This window comes from Triticum aestivum, chromosome 6A (genome assembly GCF_018294505.1).
Source record: "Triticum aestivum cultivar Chinese Spring chromosome 6A, IWGSC CS RefSeq v2.1, whole genome shotgun sequence".
In the NCBI taxonomy this organism is placed as follows: domain Eukaryota; kingdom Viridiplantae; phylum Streptophyta; class Magnoliopsida; order Poales; family Poaceae; genus Triticum; species Triticum aestivum.
The window spans coordinates 92,897,093-92,919,039 of NC_057809.1; the positions used below are offsets into that span (position 1 = coordinate 92,897,093).

At 49.7% G+C, this 21,947-nt stretch overlaps 1 protein-coding gene across 1 annotated transcript; it reads left to right on the forward strand.

Moving 5' to 3' along the window:
* The first annotated feature begins 17,938 nt into the window (after positions 1-17,938).
* LOC123132255 (eukaryotic translation initiation factor 5) lies at positions 17,939-21,509 on the forward strand. The gene is made up of 2 exons (XM_044552041.1): positions 17,939-18,198; positions 19,578-21,509. The coding sequence occupies exon 2, from the start codon at positions 19,875-19,877 to the stop codon at positions 21,234-21,236; it is 1,362 nt and encodes a 453-aa protein (XP_044407976.1). The 5' UTR covers positions 17,939-18,198; positions 19,578-19,874; the 3' UTR covers positions 21,237-21,509.
* The last annotated feature ends 438 nt before the right edge of the window (positions 21,510-21,947 follow it).

Consider the following 21,947-nt stretch of genomic DNA (forward strand, 5'->3'; position numbering starts at 1 on the left):
GGTCCAAGGAGATTGGATCCAGTCGACCATCACGGAGAAAGATCTCCTCGACATGGCCAATGAGGGCCTGATCCCCCATGGAGCTGCGAGGCTTCCGGGGAAGGAGTGGCAGCCCCAGCCAGAAGAGGGTGAGTGCGTGCTCCTGGCTACCCATGTCGATCGTGGATTTTCTTTGCCGCCAAGCATTTTCTTCCATGGTTTCTTGAACTTCTTTGGAGCGCAGCTCCACCACTTCACCCCAAATTCTATCGCCTATCTTGCCGCGTTCGTGTCCATGTGTGAGGGTTTTCTGGGCTGTCGACCGCACTGGGGCTTGTTCAAGCATATATTCACGTGTCGCTCTCAGACCGTGAAGAAGGCGAGCCCAGGTGACGAAAGAACCCGAGTCGTCCAAATGTGTGGGGGCCTGGGGATCCAGGTGAGGAATAAGAGCACCTTCCCAGCCATGACTTTTCCCGAGTCAGTCAGAGGCTGGCAGTCGACCTGGTTCTACTGCCAGGATCAGTCGACGCCGGGGCAGTCGAGTGGACTCCCTCAGTTTACCATGGACCGAGTGAACAAGCCCTCCTCTCTGAAGTTGATTCCGGAGGAGAAAGCTGACGTGAAGATGTTGATGGAGCGCGTAGTACAGTTGGTTCGGGAGGGAGTGACGGGCATGGATCTCCTGGAGGTTTTCCTTAGGCGTCGTATCCAGCCCCTTCAGTTCCGGAGCCACTGCATGTGGTTGTACTGTGGGACTGAGGACGAGACTCGGGTCCATCCAGAAGCAGTCGACGATGTCACTCTGGAAAGATGGATGGCCGCCGTTACCGGAAACAAGGATAACCCACGCGGAGCCAGAAGGATTCCTCCACTCGACCACCACAGTGATCCAAACAAGGTATGCCTGCTCTGCTCTCCACTGTGTTCTTGTCATATTCATTTCTGTTTATTCTGCCAATTGGTCGATTGATCCTTGTCTTGATGTCTATCAGGCCCTCACCGAGCTGTACTCGATGCCCAATGGAGCACAGGCTCCGACTGAGGAGGGTGAGGCGAGTGGGGGCGAGAGCCAGGAGGAGGAGGAGTGGGACTCGGACGTTGCTGAGGATGATGATGACGATGACGACGATGACGGTGATGAAGATGACGCTGAAGACGAGGAAGAAGAGGAGGAGGAGGTCGTACCACCGCGCTCAGAAAGGCGGTCGAAGCTTGTCCACGACCCTTCGACTGAACGTGGCAAGGGGGTTGCGACCGTTGCACAGTCGACCAAGCGCCCTCGGACCACCTCTCCGGCGCCGACTGAAAAGGCGCCGAAGCAGCCCAGGGCGGCTCCGTCAAAGCCGACCAAGCTCCTGCCGAAGATGAAGGTGTCCATCCCCACCATATCAGGGTAATCATGCTGCTTAAGTCTTCTTATTTTGTGTGAACTTTGTCTCTGGTTGACGCTGAAGTTAGTCGACTGATTCTTTGGAGTTGCAGTGCTGCTACTTCTGAGACCTCAGCCCGGGCTGATGACCATGAGATGGAGGACGCAGCAACCTCAAAACCAGGTACTATATTCTTAACGCCGTTTTTAGTCGACTGACTCATGATCTCTAATCCTGATTCTTCTCTGTAGCTCCACCCAATGTTGTTATCACTCTCCCTGATGATGATGAGGATGAGGAACCGCTGAAGCGCAGAAGGAGTAGGAAAGCGTCCGCCAGCAGGGTGCCCCAGGATGTGACGGCGCCTGAGACTCTGATTGCGGAGGAAGAGAACACCACTCGACACACTGTGTCCTTCGCAGATCCACTGACGAGTGCTCAGCAGCCCTCCCTCTTCACGACGCACCACGTCCCAGAGGACCAAGCTGGCGCCGCGAAGGAGGCGATACGCCAGGCAGGGATCATGATGGAGCAGTTAAGGACCATCCGGGATGCGAGCCAGGCAGCTTATGACGCCAGTTCCGCCCTTCAAAGCAATGTTCAGGTCAGTCGACCACCGCCTGTTCTGTTAAGATATGCTACCAAAAAACTTTTCTTTCTAGAATTTATAGTAGTCACCCAGTGGTGTGTCGATTCAGATTCCGTGTTAGCGGGGGCACGCTGAGTGCACCCGCTGGGTGTAGTCCCCAAGGCTAAGGTCGACTGCTGGCAGTCGGCCTTAGGCTTTATAATTTCAGTCTCTGCGTCATTCGACTATGGCGACTGGATATCGCAAAAACGGGTCGACTGGTCGACTCTGTCTTCAATAGTATTAGTAGGGGCACGCTGAGTGCACCCACTGGGTGTAGTCCCCAAGGCTAAGGTCGACTGCTGGCAGTTGGCCTTAGGCTTTATAATTTCAGGCTTTCCGTCATTCGACTATGTCGAATGGTTTTTGCAAACCGGTGGGGGCACGCTGAGTGCACCCACTGGGTGTAGTCCCCGAGACTGTGGTCGACTGCTTGCAGTCGATTACAGTCTTGAAGAATACATCTCTCTTCTTTTTTTTTCGAGGTCGACTGGTCGACTCTATCTTCAATAGGATTAGTGGGGGCACGCTGAGTGCACCCACTGGGTGTAGTCCCCGAGACTACGGTCAAATGCTTGTATTCGGCTGTAGTCTTAGAAACGTGTGATTTTTCCCTTTTTCACTCGGAAGTGAATTTATATTTGACATCTAGTCGATTGGTTCTTCGTAGAACTCCTGTGATCTTGTGGCTCACTACTCTGAGCTGGAAAACAAGCACACTCAACTCGAGCTGAACTTGAAGCTGGTTCAGGAGAAACTGACGAAGGCAAAGGAGGAGACCGAAGGTATGTTTGGTGAGACCTTGACGACTGCTTTTCCCTTCGTTTGTTTCAAAATCTGATCTTGCTGTAACTTGCAGGTAAGGTAAGGGAGGCCCAACAGAAGAAAGACCTTGAACTAGCTGAGAAGATCAAGCTTGCTGACGAGAAGTTAGCTTCAGTCACCAAGCTTGAACAAGACAATACCAATCTGAAAGCTGCTCTTGGGATCGCCAACAAGGAGGTCAGTCGACTGAAAACTGATAAAGCTGCCCTGACCGACCAAGTCAGTAAGTTGACTGGGAAGAAAAATGATCTGGAGGCCTTCCTGAGTGGTCTTGCAAAGAAGCTGTTTCTTATGCTTGAAGGTAAACCTCTATGCTCGGTAATCATTTCCAATCGTGGTTTTTCCATTCGACCATCACCTTGACTCAGTGATCGTCCTTGCAGAATTTTGTCAAAACTTTGAAGAAGAAACTAGCCGGCTGGAACCAAACCTCGACCCCGTTAATTCTCCGGTGAACGACGAAGTTGCCATGAATGTTTTCCGACTGGAGTCCCGTGTTGCAGCTGCCGTGGACTATCTCGCAAGGCTGAAGGTCGCCACATCTCGCATCGACTCGACGCTCTGGCCCGGGGAGACACTTCAGAATGACCTTGAGTCGCTGATGGCTCGCTTGAACACGATCCCTGGTCGAGTGCAGGAGTGGAAGAAGTCCTCGGCTCGGTGCGGTGCAGATGTTGCTCTGTGTCTGGCCCGAGTCCACTGCAAAGATGCACGAGAAGAGAAGCTGGCGGCCCTCCGGGTGGCCAACACCAAGAAACACGACTTCAGGTCCTTTATGGAAACTTTCCTTGCGGCTTCCACTCGGATCGCAGATGGAATTGATCTTGATGAGTTTGTTGCACCTTCCAGCCCTCCACAGGAGGGGTAAAAAACCTCTTCTAAGCTCGACGCTTTAAATTTGCCTCGGTATGCCGAGTGGAGTTGTAACCGATAAACCTTAACGGGTTAGCGCCCGAGCACTTTCGGTTCCTTTAGGTATCTATCCGAACTTGAATTTGTCGTTTGAATGTGATTGCTTTTGGCTCGAAATGTCTTTTGCAGGTTCAAAGCAGGGCACTTACTGCAATCGACTTATTCCTTAGTCCACTTAGGTGAGCGCTGGGCTGCAGCTCAGCCTCCCGAGTGAGAGGTTTGTTCTTCACTTGGTAGGACTTCTATATCTTAGGCGAGCACTGGGCTACAGCTAAGCCCCCGAGTGAGAGGTTTGCTCTTCACTCGGTAGGGTTTTTGATAACTTAGGCGAGCACTAGGATGCAGCTAAGCCTCCGAGTGAGAGGTTTGCTCTTCACTCGGTAGGGTTTTCGATAACTTAGGCGAGCACTGGGCTGCAGCTAAGCCTCCGAGTGAGAGGTTTGCTCTTCACTCGGTAGGGTTTTTATATCTTAGGCGAGCACTGGGCTGCAGCTAAGCCCTCGAGTGAGAGGTTTGCTCTTCACTCGGTAGGATTTTTGATAACTTAGGCGAGTACTTGGACTGCAGCTAAGCCTCCGAGTGGAAGTCTGGCTTACCACTCGGTAGGATTTCGATAACTTAGGCGAGTACTTGGACTGCAGCTAAGCCTCCGAGTGGAAGTCTGGCTTACCACTCGGTAGGATTTCGATAACTTAGGCGAGCACAGGGCTGCAGCTAAGCCCCCGAGTGAGAGGTTTGCTCTTCACTCGGTAGGATTTTAGATAACTTAGGCGAGTACTTGGACTGCAGCTAAGCCTCCGAGTGGAAGTCTGGCTTACCACTCGGTAGGATTTCGATAACTTAGGCGAGCACAGGGCTGCAGCTAAGCCCCTGAGTGAGAGGTTTGCTCTTCACTCGGTAGGATTTTAGATAACTTAGGCGAAACGGATTCGCAGCTAAGCCCCCGAGTGAGAGGTTTGCTCTTCACTCGGTAGGATTTTTGATAACTTAGGCGAGTACTTGGACTGCAGCTAAGCCTCCGAGTGGAAGTCTGGCTTACCACTCGGTAGGATTTCGATAACTTAGGCGAGTACTTGGACTGCAGCTAAGCCTCCGAGTGGAAGTCTGGCTTACCACTCGGTAGGATTTCGATAACTTAGGCGAGCACAGGGCTGCAGCTAAGCCCCCGAGTGAGAGGTTTGCTCTTCACTCGGTAGGATTTTAGATAACTTAGGCGAGTACTTGGACTGCAGCTAAGCCTCCGAGTGGAAGTCTGGCTTACCACTCGGTAGGATTTCGATAACTTAGGCGAGCACAGGGCTGCAGCTAAGCCCCCGAGTGAGAGGTTTGCTCTTCACTCGGTAGGATTTTAGATAACTTAGGCGAAACGGATTCGCGGCTAAGCCTCCGAGTGGGAGTCTGGCTCACCACTCGGTAGGATTTTTTACAAACTTAGGCGGAGCGGATTCGCGGCTAAGTCACCCACTGAGGGGGAATTTTATTGGACAAAAATAAAAAGTGACAAAAATTATGGAGGAACTATGACACTATTATTTTGAGGTCCATGAACTACAGAAGTACTTTATTGCAACTCATCCGAGTGATAAACCTTAAGTGTAAAATGGGCGGAGTAGTTCCGCGTTCCAAGCTCGGGGCTCGTCGATATTATGCTCGACGTTGTAAAGACGGTACGCCCCGTTGTGGAGAACCTTGGTGACAATGAAGGGACCTTCCCAAGAAGGAGCAAGCTTGTGTGGTTTGTGCTGATCCACTCGAAGAACCAAATCTCCTTCCTGGAAGGCTCGACCTCTCACATTTCTGGCGTGGAAACGACGCAAATCTTGTTGGTAGATGGTCGACCGGATCAGAGCCATCTCCCTTTCTTCCTCTAAAAGGTCGACTGCGTCCTGCCGCGCTTGTTCAGCTTCTGCTTCGTTGTAGATTTCAACTCGAGGAGCATTGTGGAGAAGATCACTCAGCAAGACTGCTTCAGCTCCGTAGACCAAGAAGAATGGAGTTCTTCCGGTCGACCGATTAGGTGTGGTCCGCAGTCCCCAAAGCACTGAGGGAAGTTCGTCGACCCAAGCTCCAGCTGCATGCTTGAGATCACGCATCAGTCGGGGTTTCAATCCCTTGAGAATCAGGCCATTGGCTCGCTCCGCTTGTCCATTCGACTGCGGATGGGCGACTGAAGCGTAGTCGACCCGTGTGCCTTGAGAGTTACAGAAATCTCTGAATTCCTCCGAGTCAAAGTTCGACCCATTATCCGTAATGATGCTGTGCGGGACTCCATATCTGAATATTAGTTCCCTGATGAAGCTAACAGCAGTACCGGCGTCAAGGTTCTTGATTGGTTTAGCCTCAATCCACTTGGTGAACTTGTCGACTGCCACCAGTACATGCGTGAAGCCACTTCGCCCTGTTCTCAAAGGACCGACCATGTCCAACCCCCATACGGCGAAAGGCCAGACGAGTGGAATGGTCTTCAGGGCTGATGCAGGCTTGTGCGACATATTCGAGTAAAACTGACATCCCTCGCACTTATCCACTATCTCCTTTGCCATCTCATTCGCCTTTGGCCAGTAAAATCCGGCTCGGTATGCTTTGGCCACGGTAGTCCGAGAGGACGCATGATGACCGCAGGTCCCCGAGTGAATATCATTAAGGATGATTCGACCTTCTTCCGGCGTTATGCACTTCTGACCAACTCCAGTCGCGCTTTCTCTGTATAACTGTCCTTTGATTACGGTAAAGGCCTTAGATCGACGGACGATCTGTCGAGCCTCTTCCTCATCCTCCGGGAGCTCTTTTCTCAGGATATACGCGATATATGGAACTGTCCAATCGGGAATGACCACCAAGATCTCCATGACCAAGTCGACCACTGCTGGGACTTCAACCTCAGTCGGATCCGTGGCACTCTTGGGCTGTGGAGCTTCTTCGGTGAAAGGATCTTCTTTGACTGACGGAGTGTGTATATGCTCCAAGAACACACCACTCGGAATGGCTTCTCTCTTGGAACCTATCTTTGCTAGATCATCAGCTGCTTGATTTTTCAGTCGGGGTATATGATGGAGCTCCAACCCCTCGAACTTCTTTTCCAGCTTCCTCACTGCACTGCAGTATCCAGTCATGGCTGGGCTTCTCACGTCCCACTCCTTCATCACTTGGTTGACCACTAAATCCGAGTCGCCATAGACCATCAGGCGACGGACGCCGAGTGAAATGGCCATGCGCAACCCATATAAGAGGGCCTCATATTCTGCCTCATTGTTGGAGGAATCAAAGTGAATCTGGAGCACATATCTGAGCTTATCTCCTCTGGGGGAAACCAGGACAACCCCAGCACCGGAACCATTCAACATCTTAGAGCCATCAAAGAACATGGTCCAATGCTCCGAGTGAACTTCAGTCGGCTGCTGCTGTTCAATCCACTCGGCGAGGAAATCTGCTATTGCCTGGGACTTAATGGCTTTCTTTGCCTCAAACTTGATATCAAGGGGAAGAAGTTCAATCGCCCATTTGGCCACTCGACCAGTTGCATCTCTGTTGTGCAAAATCTCTGATAGTGGAGCGTCGCTGACGACTGTGATGGAATGATCAGAGAAATAATGAGCAACCTTCTTTGTGGTCATGTATATTCCATACACAAGCTTCTGATAATGAGGATATCTCTGCTTGGATGGAGTCAAGACTTCAGACAAATAATACACTGGGCGCTGAACTTTGAGAGCTTTTCCTTCTTCTTCCCGCTCGACCGTAAGCACAGTACTGACGACTTGTCCTGTGGCTGCGATATAGAGCAACAGAGGCTCTTTGCTGATTGGAGCAGCAAGCACCGGCTGGGTGGAGAGCAGAGCTTTTAGCTCGGCAAACGCTGCATCAGCTTCTGGAGTCCACTCGAACTTGTCTGCCTTCTTCATCAGTCGGTAAAGAGGCAATGCCTTTTCACCGAGTCGTGAGATGAATCGACTTAATGCGGCCAAGCATCCAGTAAGCTTCTGGACATCGTGCACTCGCACAGGGCGTTTCATTCAGAGAATAGTGCCAATCTTCTCTGGATTAGCGTCGATTCCTCGTTCGGAAACAAGAAAACCGAGTAACTTGCCACCAGGAAATCCAAATGTGCAGTTTGATGGATTGAGCTTGATATCATACCTTCTGAGGTTGGCAAATGTTTCGGCGAGGTCAGCGAGCAGGTCGGAACCTTTTCGTGACTTGACGACGATATCATCCATATACGCTTCCACATTCCGACTGATTTGAGTGAGTAGACACTTCTGAATCATTCGCATAAATGTGGCTCCGGCATTCTTGAGGCCGAATGGCATGGTGATATAGCAGAAGCACCCGAATGGAGTGATGAAAGCTGTTTTTACCTCGTCGGGTCCGTACAGACGGATCTGGTGGTACCCGGAGTAGGCGTCTAGAAAAGACAGTCTCTCGCATCCCGCGGTCGAGTCAACAATTTGATCTATGCGAGGGAGAGGAAAATGATCTTTCGGGCAGGCCCGGTTGATGTGCTTGAAATCAATGCACATTCGGAGTGATTTGTCCTTCTTAGGAACCATGACGACATTAGCGAGCCACTCGGAGTGGTATATCTCTCGGATAAATCCTGCCGCCAACAGTCGAGCCACTTCCTCACCAATGGCTTTTCTCTTCTGGACGGCGGACCGCCGAAGATGCTCTTTGACTGGTTTTGCAGATGAGTCGACTCTTAGGCGATGCTCAGCCAGTCCCCTGGGAACACCTGGCATGTCAGCGGGCTTCCATGCAAAAATGTCCCAGTTCTCACGGAGGAACTGGATGAGCGCTTCTTCCTATTTCGGGTCGAGTGTTGTGGAGATGTGGGTCGGAGCTGCATCGGGGTCGGTCGGGTGAATGTGAACAGGCTTCGTCTCACCGGACGACTGAAATGCAGACTCTGTGGCGGGTTTCTTGGATCGCAGCAAGTCACTCGGATCTGCGTTTTGCTTGTATTCTTCGAACTCGACCGCTGTCACCTGGGAATCAGCAATCTTTGAGCCTTTTGGAAGCACTCTTCTGCCTTTTTCCGATCACCGGTGACAGTGATCACTCCTTTGGGGCCGGGCATCTTCAATTTGAGGTACACGTAACATGGTCGAGCCATGAATCGTGCATAAGCTGGTCTCCCCAAAATGGCATGATATGCACTCTGAAAATCCACGACCTCGAACGTCAACTTCTCTTTGCGAAAATGTTTCGAATCGCCAAACACCACGTCCAGAGCTATTTGGCCGAGTGACTCGGCTTTCTTTCCTGGTATAACTCCATGAAAGCTCATGTTACTGGTGCTCAGTCGGGACATCGGAATGCCCATTCCTTTCAGTGTGTCTGCATACAGCAAATTCAACCCACTACCACCGTCCATAAGCACTTTTGTCAGTCGAGTGCCTTCAACAACTGGATCGACCACCAAAGCTTGCCTCCCAGGGGTGGCAATATGAGTCGGGTGATCAGATTGGTCGAAGGTGATGGGTGTTTGGGACCATTTCAGATAATTTGCTTTTGCTGGGGCAACCATGTTCACCTCACGGTTAATTACTTTCAATCGACTCTTGCTCTCCACATCTGCAAAGATCATTAGAGTAGAGTTGATATGCGGATATCCTTCCTCACTGTCCTCCTTGTCTTCGGCCTTGTCCGACTCCTTCTCCTTGTTATTAGACTGTTTTCCCTGAAACTGCTGGATCAGGAGTCGACATTGGCGAGTGGTGTGCTTCGGGTAGATGATATTCCCCTCTTCGTCTTTCTTCGTGTGGATGTGACATGGCATATCCATTACGTCGTTCCCTTCTTTATCCTTTACCTTCTTAGGGTTCCAGGATCCTTTTGGTTTCCCTTTAAACTTTCCCTGAGTCATGGCCAGAGCCTCTCCAGGAGCTGCCGGTTCAGCCTTCCGCTTCTGTTTCCGACTGGTGTTTCCTTTTTCCGACTGACTCGGCTTGTGCTTGCCGCTTCGGAGTCGGTCTTCTTCTTCGCCGTTGGCGTACTTGGTAGCAATCTCCATCATCCGACTCAAGGTCATGTCACCGGTTCGACCAAACTTCAAACTCAATTCTCTGTTCTTGACGCCATCTTTAAAGGCGCAGACTGCCTGATGATCAGACACATTCTCCACAGTATGGTGCAAAGTGATCCATCTCTGAATATACTCTCTGAGAGTCTCATTGGTCTTCTGCACGCAGACTTGCAACTCTGTCAGTCCAGCTGGTCGCTTGCAAGTTCCTTCAAACGTTCTGATGAACACTCGGGACAGATCTTCCCAAGTGTAAATGCTGCTAGGAGGTAATTGAGTCAACCATGCCCTGGCAGAGCCTTCCAGCATGAGGGGCAAATGCTTCATGGCCACCTCGTCGTTCCCACCACCAATCTGAACCGCCACTCGGTAGTCCTCAAGCCAAGTTTCAGGCTTAGACTCACCAGTGAACTTGCTGACTCCTGTTGCCAACCTGAAATTGGGAGGGATAACTGCGGCTCTGATAGCTCTGCTGAAACATTCAGGACCAGAAACATGCACTCGACTGCTTGTGGGCGCATCTCTGTCGAGTCCACCTCGATGGGCTCTGTTTCGGTCGACCAAACCTTGCACGATAATGGACCGCGCGTCGAAGCCTGGTTCTCTGGGGTCGACTGGAACTCTTCGCCCCGCACTGAGCTGACGTCTGTCATCTTGCTGCCGAGGAGCGTAAGACCCACCCCTCGGAGGGGAATTGGGCACTCGACGCCTATCATCTCGGTCGAGTCGGTCACCATATTGGTCTCGCCGATTCTCGCGCCCTTCACGCCGCGGAGGCGATCTGGGGCTGTGAGCCGACTGAACCGTATTCGCAGCGACGGATCGACTGTGAATTCTGTTGCGCGACTGCGACACGGCCGAATTCTGATCTCCTGCTGCCCGGAGCAGATCCCTGATCTGCATCAAGCCTCTGCCAGCTTCCGACTGAGAGGGCTGGATGGACTCTGCTATACGGGTCGCAGCTGCTAAATTCTGGATTGGGGTTCGATATACCTGAGTCGGCGGGAAGAGTTGACGTCGACTGGTGTCGGGAACTCGTTGCCGCGCACGCTCGTCGAGTGCTCGCTGAAGATTCTCCAGTCGAGTGCGTTCGGCCAAATTGGCCAAACGTGCCTCCTCCAAGGCGCGAGCCTCGGGGGTTTCTCCTGCGATGGGAGTACGCAGGACATCCACGTTCCTGCGGCGAAGTTCTTCTCTTTGCAGAGAGTCGAGTGGCTCGGGCTGGTACTCTTCGTGGTCTCGTGCGGGGTCGCCTCCGTCGCCTGCTCCACCATCACGGGCGAAGCCAGGGGGACTGCGGGGCCCGTCGACCATCAGGATTTCCGCCGCTGGATCACTGCTATCGCACTCGGATGCGGTCTCTACAGAGCCAGTCGACAGATCGAACAGGCCGTAGAGAGATTCGTCGGGCTCGATTGCTGCAACTTGGGTGGTGGCCGTCTGGCGAGCCACCGCGTGCCTCACCCACCGCTGAATCCTCGACCGGCCCGAGCGCTTGCGCTGGCGGGAGACCGGGAGGGTGGTCGATGGGGATGTCGACCGATACGGGGTCGACGGTTGCCGCAGCAGAACGCCGCGGACACATGCGCGAAAATGTGTCGCACCGTGGACGGGGAGCGCATCAACGTCGAGTGGAGCCTCCTGGAGCCAGGCGGAGTCGTCGGCGATGAAGGTGAGAGCGCCGAGATGGATCTCTCGACTCTCGACCAAAACTCCAGCAGCCACCATGATGAAAGTACTCGGAAGAATCGCAACTTCTCCACAAAATTGCTAAAACACCTGCCCCACGGTGGGCGCCAACTGTCGTGGTTCTAAGCCTGACAGTAGAGTGGGGGGTAGGTATGAAGAGGCAAGGTCCTAGCTATGGAGAGGTTGTAAACACAAGGGATGTACGAGTTCAGGCCCTTCTCGGAAGAAGTAAAAGCCTTACGTCTCGGAGCCCAGAGGCGGTCGAGTGGATTATGTGTATATGAGTTACAAGGAGCCGAACCCTTCTACCTGTGGAGGGGGGTGGCTTATATAGAGTGCGCCAGGACCCCAGCCAGCCCACGTAGGAGAGGGTTTAAGGTGAGTTAAGTCCGGGGCGTTACTGGTAACGCCCCACATAAAGTGTCTTTACTATCATAAAGTCTACTTAATTACAGGCCGTTGCAGTGCAGAGTGCCTCTTGACCTTCTGGTGGTCGAGTGAGTCTTCGTGGTCGAGTCCTTCAAGTCAGTCGAGTGAGTCCCTCGTTGGTCGACTGGAAGGTGACCTCTTCTAAGGGTGTCCTTGGGCAGGGTACTTAGATCAGGTCTACGACCCTACCCTAGGTACATGACCCCATCACTCGGCGTCCACGCGTTGCAGTTGCGGGCATGGCGCCGGCGAGGTGCACGCGGGGAAAACGACGTCGGGCGGCGCGTCAACGGAGTTGCATGGCGGCGGGATCATCGCGGAGGTGCGGGGCTCCAGCACGGGAGGTCAACACTCCGGTGGCCAGCGTGAGGTTGCCGCGGCGAGGCGGCGAACGCCGGTGAGGAGCCGTGGCGAGCGAGACGGTTGGCGGCGGCGCACAGATCTGGGCCCGGTCGGGCCGGCCATGGGCTCGCGGGCCCGCGCGGTTGCGGTGGCAGGGGGAAAGGGCGGCAGGACAGGTGGCGCGATGTGAGTGGGCGAGGGCGGCGGCGGCGATGACGTGGCGGCTTGTGATTGGTTGGAACGATATGGCGGCGGGAGTGGACGTGTCCGGCGACTGGATGGACATGTCCGGCGATTTTTCGGAGGGAGCCACCTATTTATAGGTAGAGGGAGCTAGGAGAGTCCAAATGAGGTGCGGTTTTCGGCCACGCGATCATGATCGAACGACCGAGATGATGGAGGGGGTTTTGGTGGGTTGTGGGCCACTTTGAGGAGGTGTTGGGCTGCAACACACACGAGGCCTTTTCGGTCCCTCGGTTAATCGTTGGAGTATCAAACGAAGTCTAAATGGCACGAAACTTGACAGGCGGTCTACCGGTAGTAAACCAAGGCCGCATGACAAGTCTTGGTCCAATCCGGAAATGTTTAACACCCGCACACGAAAAGAGGTAGAAAGGGACACTGGAGAACATAGGAGCGCCGGATTGCAAAACGGACAACGGGGAAAATGCTCGGATGCATGAGACGAACATGTATGCAAATTAAATGCACATGATGACATGATATGCAATGCATGACACCCAAGCAATGACAAGGCAACAACAGCGAATAACTGGAAGACACCTGGCACATCGGCCTCGGGGCGTTACAGCTGATTTCTCAATATCTTTACACTCGTCCAATACTGGTACTGGAACTATCTGTGACTTTGTGCAATCGTCATGCGCCTCGTTCTCACAGAGACGAACTATGTAGTTCTCATAGTGCACAATCATATCAACAATAGTCATACCGGAGTCTAGATGCAAGTGAAGGCATGAATTCAGACTCTCACTTCGCTGGTTACTTCGCATACCTAAGAAAAACCCACCTGACAGATATGATGCAGCCCAAAGCCTTTTCTTCTTGTACATCCTACATAACCATGTCTTTGTTTTCTCCGGTTGCCATTTGGCGGTAAACGCTGCCCATCTCTCCTCAAATACCTTTTTTGAAGTGGCATAATAAACTAGAGACCTGAACTCCTTTAGAGACTTATGATGAAGGTGTTTCTGCATGTTCTTCTCAATATGCCACGAGCAAAGACAATGCCAAACCTCTGAAAGTACCTTTCTTATGGCCTTAATCATAGCTGCATCTCCATCAGTAATTACTGACCTGTGCCTCTTCTGACAGTGAGCCCTCAAAAACGTCTGAAGCAGCCAAACATATGTATCTTCCGTCTTGTCAGACACAAGAGCACAACTGAATACCGTGGTGCAACGGTGGTTGTTCAGACCGACAAAAGGTATAAATGGCATGCCATACCTATTCATCATGTATGTGTTGTCGAATACTGTCACATCACCGTAGTCAACATAGTCTCGACATGATTGAGAATCACACCAGAATATGTTTTTCAGCCTTCCTTCATCATCGACGGTGTGCTCAAAGAAGAAATCTGGATCTCTCTCTTTTCTGGTCATCATGATCCCAATGGCAGTGTCTGCATCACCTTGTGCAGGCAACTTCATTTTTTCTCTATAACACATGTTATAAAGCTTCTTCCTCCCAAAACCAGCCTTTGCATATGACCCGTACCTACTGACGAGTTTATCATAAATCATATGTTTCCTGATTCCATCACCTACCATGGTTAAGATCTCAGCTTTCTGATATTCTTTTATCTGATTATGAGACCGAAGAAACGTGACTTCATCCGGTCTAGCTAGAACGTGACTGTGATCATCATTGAAACTGCTGACATATCAAACGTCACGCTCTTTATCAAGTTTCAAAGTTATATGCGCATCGCAGAAGCAACGAGTCTTCCCTCTCAGCCTGCGGGTCCTGCCTTCCATTGTACAAAGTTTTGCCTGTCGTTTCCCAGCTCTCGCACACAGATACTTCCTCAAGCGCTTAGTTCCCTCAGGACCTTTTGAATATTTCAGTGAGTCCTTTCTTACGCTGAAACCACGCTCGTAAGCATACTGGTTATAGAAAATGTAAGCCTCTCTTAGTGACTTGAATGTCTTCCTCATGACCTTCCAATGCATGTCCAATGATTCTTGCTGATATTCATCAAATCTGATTTTAATATGTAATGTAGTCATGTAAGTTTCAAAACTTACTTTGCTGGAGCTGTCATCATCAGATGCATCAATGTTTGATTTGTCACTTTCATCGTCCACAATATTCCTCACAAAGTTCCCGTCCTCGTCCATCTGCGCGCATTGCAAAAAAAACATGTAAGCGCTCATATGGTTATTATGTCATTTCTTTTCTGATTTTATAATAACATACCCGGAGTGCACTTTCAGCAAATGAATCATCTATATCCATATCATCATCATCATCATCGCCATGTCGCTGCATGATGCAAAAAAATATGAAATTGTCCGTGCGATCTATCATATTTATTGTTTTTATCAACATTGATCACACTTACATTGCCACTATAAGATTCATCCAAACTCATGTAGTTCTCCTCTCCAGGTTCATCCATATTCAGTGACGAGGTTTCGTTGTCCTCGCCGTAATCATCGCCATCATAATCGCCCTCCTCCTCTAACTATAGATAGTTAAAAAAATTGTACGATCAATCAAACGCCGTGTAACATCATCCCTAAAACAATTATCTCATCAAGCACAACGATGTCTCAAACCAACCTCTTGCACGGCGGCGAGGATTTCAGCCGGATCCATTTCCTTCGATGATGAACGTGATGACGGCGTGACGTTGCTGGCCGGCGGAGGCGGGTGTCGACGGCATGAGGACGATGGCTGGTCGTAGCACGCGTAGTGCGCGGAGGGAGGCAACGACGTAGATCGCGGGTGGGCGGCCATCTGGGACGCGCGGCAGCGCCAACAGCGCCGAGGCATGCGCGGCGGCAGCGGTAACGGCGCCGGGGCACGCGCGGCGGCCTGCTTGGGCGGCGACACGGGCGACGGCGACTTCGTGCAAACGGGGGCCGACGTGGAGACGGCATGGATGCGTTAGGGTTCAGGGTTTCGACGGCGTGCGTCGGCGGCTACCGTGTCATTTTTTTCCTTCAACAACTGTCGACGCCAACGTGGAGACGTGCGGGCGTACGACGGCGACGTACAGCGACGGGTGCAGGTACGCGGGCGGGCGTACGTACAACGACGGATGCGGCATACGCGGGCGGGCTTATGACGTCACACGCGGACGTACAACATCGGGTGGGTATTCCTATACCTAATGTGAAATTATCATACTATCCATTATACGTTTTAGGGGTTGTACCGAAGCACTCCCCATATAAAGAAGAAAAAGGATGTCACCGTGTACTCAATCATTTTCTTCCTCTTTCCGCCGTAACAGCTGTTCTTTGAATTGGTTGTGTTCTAGGCAGGACTCCACGTTTTTTTGGATCGTAAACTGGACCCTACGCTTTTAGCACGGCACTAGTAAACCGCATTTTCAGTAGGATATTGGTAATCTTTCTCAGCCGCTCCTGTGCCACTACCGCATTGTTGGCTATCATGATTTGAGTCTAGTCTAGAATCCAATAAATACATACCAAACGAATTATTTGCCTTTATCGTGAAGTTTCTCTATTAACTTTTGATTTTCACAATGAATGTGATACAATGACAATTTTGATGCCAAACTTTTACTTACTCCATCCATTCCATAATATAGTGCATGTACATTTTTTTAAGTCAAACTTAGCAAACTTTGACCGAGTTTATGAAGAAAACTATCTATATCTACAATACCAAACATATACAATATGAAAGTATAACTCACGGTGTATCCAGTGATATGCGTTTGGTATTTTAAATGTAAATATTTTTCTCTCTAAATGTGGTCAAAGTTTGCAAAGTTCGACGTGCGAAAAAAATCTATACGCACTACATTATGAAATGGAAGGAGTACAAGTTTTCGGTTGCTCTCTACGTGTGGACAATGTCCATCATTTTCTAGTTGATTTTGAGCTAATGTATTGTTTACTCTTCTTTTTGCGGGGAAGCAACTATGCCTCATTGATGTTAGTACTAGGCAGTGGCGGAGCGAGAAAACCTGAATGGATAGGGCCAAGAGCTGCTAAACTAGCTTGGGGAGGGCCAGACCAACGGAATACAAAGCTAATACACTGTTCTAGCTGAAATACTCAGTGTCCTAGTGGAAAAATTTGCATGTTGGCCTGGCTCTAGGCCCTGGCTAACACCCCTGTCTCCGCACTGTTACTAGGTGCATAGAAAACATGAAATTTACAAGAAGTAAATAACTTCCTTTGCCATCTTATGACCAACATAAATAAATATTGAAATGAAACAATCTTTCAGAAACACATTTTGAATACTATTAGGATAAAGGTAGTGATAAAACTGAACAAACTCATTTTTTTGAGAGTAGACAAGGTGTGCGAGTATTCACTGTGTAATTGTAATATTGACATATCCGAACACATGCCACCTTTTTTTATGATAATACGAGTCACATTCATATAATAAAAATAAAGTACAAACCACGTAGACGCCGACTTGATAAAACAAAAAAGACAACAAAATCCAAGCTTCAACCCAAACGACCTCATCAAAGAAAGGCTATTACAATTAAGACTGAATAATCTCCTGAGCTTGATGCCAACTTCCATCATGCGTCTCTGACACCACCATAACGAACATAGAAGGAAAAAGGGACATACCACCTCTTTACCGAGCTCGACGCGACTCCATCGCTATTTTACAGCTTTTCAGACCTCAAAAGTAGCTTGTCAAAGGCAAAGCCATTGCCATTGAAAGAATCTGGCCAGGGCAGCATTGCATACACGCCACCGAACTTCGAATCTGGCAACTCCTCACAACAATGTCGAAGGAGAAAACCTGACCCACTAACCACCAACGACGAATCCATCGTCTTCCAGCTGTCACCGATTGAGAAAACCACCGACACCCAATCTTGAACAAACCTTTCGTGCTCCGCATCGACGTTAGAGCATGTGCGATCGCGGTGACGGAGCCTAAGGACACAAGTCCACCATAGGAATGCTGCCAACGCCAGAGCGAACGCCATCGGAATGACGGAGCCCATGGACACAAATCCAGCATAGGGTATGTCGCTGTCGCTGTCGCCACACCATCCATGCTTGAAACATGCTGGCATCCATTAACCGCCCATCAAAAGCAAAACGCCGTGTCGACAAAAGAAGCTAAAGCTTTATGATATGGCTTCGTCGTCACCCTTGCTAGATCTAAGATGTCAAGCAGTTAAAACCTAAACTAGTAGGGACCTAAAACCTAATAAAACAACACGATCTGCGCGCTCAAAAATCCGACGTCGCCCTCATCAGGTTATTGGTGAAGGTGGGCTGCTGAAGGACGACGGTGAAAGACTAGTCTTTCTCGGCAAAGGAGATCGCCTTCTTTCTTTCTCGGCAAGAAAGAAAATGCACGTAATCCGCATACATGGCACCTGCTTCCCATCGGTTGTGTGCTGGAGATTTTTCGTCAAAACAACGCGTGGACTAGATTTTTTTGTTTTTGCTTGCGAATACAAGAATTTCGAACCTCTTGTTCCGTGCTGAGCTCTCCTCCGTTTATATCTTTTTTTCGGCGTACGCGGAAAGCCGTTGAGGTAGCACCGGACGAAAAGGCAGATCATGACACGATGAAGATAATAAAAATAAAAAAAAATTGAGAAAGGGAGGCGGTAGGAGAAGGCGAGCCGGGGGACGGCAGCCCTAGCGGGAGCCTCCTTTACTTCTTCCTCCCCGCCTATAAAAACCGCCCGCCTCTCCTCCCCCTCCCAACCACTCCATCGCCTCGCCGCCACCGCCCGCCCGCCCGCAGCCTCCGATCGACTTCGGTTTCGCCCCCCGCCCGCCGACGAGGTGAGAACGCTCGCCGTCCCCTCCCGTCCCGCTCTTCGTCTCTCGTGTGCTCCCGTGCCTAGTATCGGCTAGATTTGCGGTGTATTTGGGGGTTGTTTGGTCTGGGTAGGAGGATCGGATCTGGATGTGTGTTGCGATTGGTAGGCATCGGGGTTTGGTGATCTGCTGTCGCCGGCCGTTGTGGGCTCGGCGTCGGCTAGGGTTTGCTTGGACGATTCCTTGGCCCGTGGCGGCTACTCGACGTTAGGGTTTGCATCTCGATTGTGAACCGGTAGTGATGTAATTTTTGCTCAAACAAACGTTGCAATACTGTGCAGTTGAATTAGACCTCCTTGTTTTAGTCATGTGGTGTTCCCTGGTTTGATCTCGTTTAGTGCTGTCCGTTTCTAGTATTGGATTGAGGCCAGTTTTGATGGAATATCCTGTCCTTGTGTCATTATTGTAGTACATGGCTTGTCGCTACACATGGATTGCTGTTATCAGTGTTACGTATTTTGTTGGTGAGCTTACATGTCAGGTTAATATCGTAGCTAGAGACTGTTATCTTTTTCTTGTCTGTTATATGGTCTAGATATCCTGTCCTTTGTATTTGTTTCCATTATAGTTGAATGGATTGAGTTAGTTGTTTTTGTTGGGTTCTACAAATTCACTTTTATCTTCGTACATGGAGGCATGCGCATTGTTGTTTGAAACTATGCATACTTTGTAATTATATGTGCATGCCTGGAGATTGTTTGTACTAAATTTAGCAGTTATTCTGCTGTAACTTTCTATTTTATCTTATGTCCTGATTCAGAATTTGCACGTATGGTTACATCATCTTTGCATCTTGCAAGTAAAATGTCTCTCGTGGAGAGAGATACTTTTGATACCCTTGTATGATATTGGGAGTAGTTGTAATTAATTTGGGAAGTTTAGTCCTATTGTCTTAAAGTTTGTCATACATGTGCTGTCTATAAATCTTGCTAGTAAAATTTGTTGCTGTGGACAGATATACTTCTGATACATGCCCCATGTATGATATTGGGATTTGTTGTAATTAATTTGGAAAGTTTAGTCCTATTGTCTTGAAGTTTGTCATACACGTGCTGTCTGTAAATGTTCATTTTGCTGCTGATTTGGTTGTGTAAGATGTGTAGCCTCCTTTCTGCAGTGATGCCTAATTCACTTGCAATGTCTATTTACCTGCTTATTTGGTTGTGTATTTTACTAGCTTCCTTTCTTCAATGATGCTTAGCTCAGCCAGCAACCTGTGTCATGAATTAATAATGTAGTCCTTTCTCTTTAATGATATTATACCTTTGTTTCAGTTGGTTTCTTGTAATCTCACATTACATGAATAATCACTAATGTTTCATCTTTCACTTGTTTTAAACCAGGTAGCAGCATCTGTTTTGCTGCAATCTGACAAAGTGGAGGGCTACGCTGAACCTTCTTTTATGTCTGAACAAGCATCGGTCTATTTGGGATCAGTTGGATTGCTGGGAGAGTACTCTCGTGCAACGAGAAAAAGGCACAAGTTTGTGCTCCCCTGCATGCATCAAGAGCCCATTAGGTTCTCTGGTTCTGAGAGTTCACTTGTCACTGCCGGTGCTCAAAGTCATCTCCCTGCAGCTACTATTTCTTCTGAATTTTGCCACATCTGATAGCATCTGCTGCAGAAAGGTTATCTCAAGATGGCGCTGCAAAACATTGGTGCTTCAAACAAGGATGATGCCTTCTACAGGTACAAGATGCCCAGAATGCTGACCAAAATTGAAGGCCGTGGTAATGGCATCAAGACCAATATTGTGAACATGGTTGATATAGCAAAAGCACTTGCAAGGCCTGCTTCCTACACAACCAAGTACTTTGGTTGTGAGCTTGGGGCACAATCAAAGTTTGATGAGAAGACAGGAATCTCCTTGGTTAATGGTGCCCATGACACTTCAAAGCTAGCTGGTCTGCTCGAGAACTTCATCAAGAAGTATGTCCAGTGTTATGGCTGTGGCAACCCTGAGACAGAGGTCCTCATCTCCAAGAAAGAGATGATAACTCTGAAATGTGCCGCCTGTGGCTTCCTCTCGGATGTTGACATGAGGGACAAGCTCACTACATTCATCCTGAAGAACCCACCAGAGGCGAAGAAAGGAGGCAAGGACAAGAAAGCTATGAGGAGGGCTGAGAAGGAGCGTCTGAAAGAAGGTGAAGCAGCTGATGAGGAGATGAAGAAACTCAAGAAGGATGGGAAGAAGAAAGGTGCTTCGTCCAAGGAGAGTACTGCAAAAGGTGTTGCCACAAAGAAGAAGGGTGCTGGGGGCTCTGATGAAGAACATATCTCATCACCAAGAGATGCTGACTTTGCAGCTGCTGCAGATGATGATGATGATGACGATGATGATGTACAGTGGGCGACTGACACGTCAGCAGAGGCTGCAAGAAAGCGTATGGAGGAACAGCTGAGTGCAGCAACTGCTGAAATGGTTATGCTTGCCACTGAAGAGACTGAGAAGAAGAAGAAACAGGCCCAGCACAAGGATGATGGCTGTGCCAATGGCACATCAAAGGCTGAAGAGACCTCCAACGGTAAGCAGAATGGAGCCAAAGCCACTCCCTATGATGAACTGGTTGAAGAGATCAAGGCGAGCCTTGCCAATGCTGCCACCGCAGCTCAGCTCAAGGGGGTGCTGTCCTCCTCAACCCTGCCCCTGAAGGACGTGATGGATGCCCTCTTTGAGGCGCTCTTCCATGGTGCCGGCAAGGGGTTCGCCAAGGATGTGGTTAAGAACAAGAAGTACCTTGCTGCTGCTGTGCCTGATGAAGCCGCCCAGATGCTCCTGCTCCAGTCCATCGAGGCGTTCTGCAGCAAGTGCAGCGCCGAGGCCTTGAAGGAGCTGCCTGTCGTTCTGAAGGCCCTCTACGACGGAGACCTCCTTGAGGAGGAAACCATTGTGCAGTGGTACAATGAAGCTGTTGCTGCCGGCAAGGACTCTCAGGTCGTGAAGAATGCCAAGCCCGTCGTGGAGTGGCTCGAGAGCGCCGAGTCCGACGAGGAGTGAGACGCTGTACTGCTTGCTCCCTTTCGGCATTTCCTTTTTACCACCACTACTGCTTAAGTGTCTTTTGAAGTTTGTTTGAAGTGTTCCTCGTCGTTGTGGATCAGTATTTGGAGTTTGAGTCAGTTGAGTGTGTTGCGTCTGATGTATTTCAAAGCACAGTGGATCAGTATTTGGAGTTTGAGTCAGTTGAGTGTGTTGCGTCTGATGTATTTCAAAGCACCGTGTGATGGTAGACTCGTTATATTATGAAATGATGTGGTTTTTTGTCTGTTATATATGCTGCCTTGGCTGACATTATACAGCGCTGTCACTTGATTGTCTTTTAAAGTTGTGTTTGAGGTGTCCGTCATTGTCATGGATCAGTATTCGAAAATGCTTCTGTTCAGCTCGAAACTCTGCAAATGTCAGCATCATACTTCCTCCGTCCGGAAATACTTGTCGGGGAAATAGATCTGGATGTATTTTAGTTCTAGATATATTTAATTTTATCTATTTGTGCGACAAGTATTTTTGGACGGTGAGAGTAAATAAATTATTGACAGATAAGGGGTGCATACTCCCTAAATCCACCTTTGATCTCTCTATAATGTGTGCATTATAGGTTTCTTCCGCTACGGTCCACTTTGTTTGAGGCGTAAACGACTTAAGATGCGTCTTCTGTTCTGCCTGCAAGGTACAGGAACAACAAACCATAAGAAATCATTGAATCTT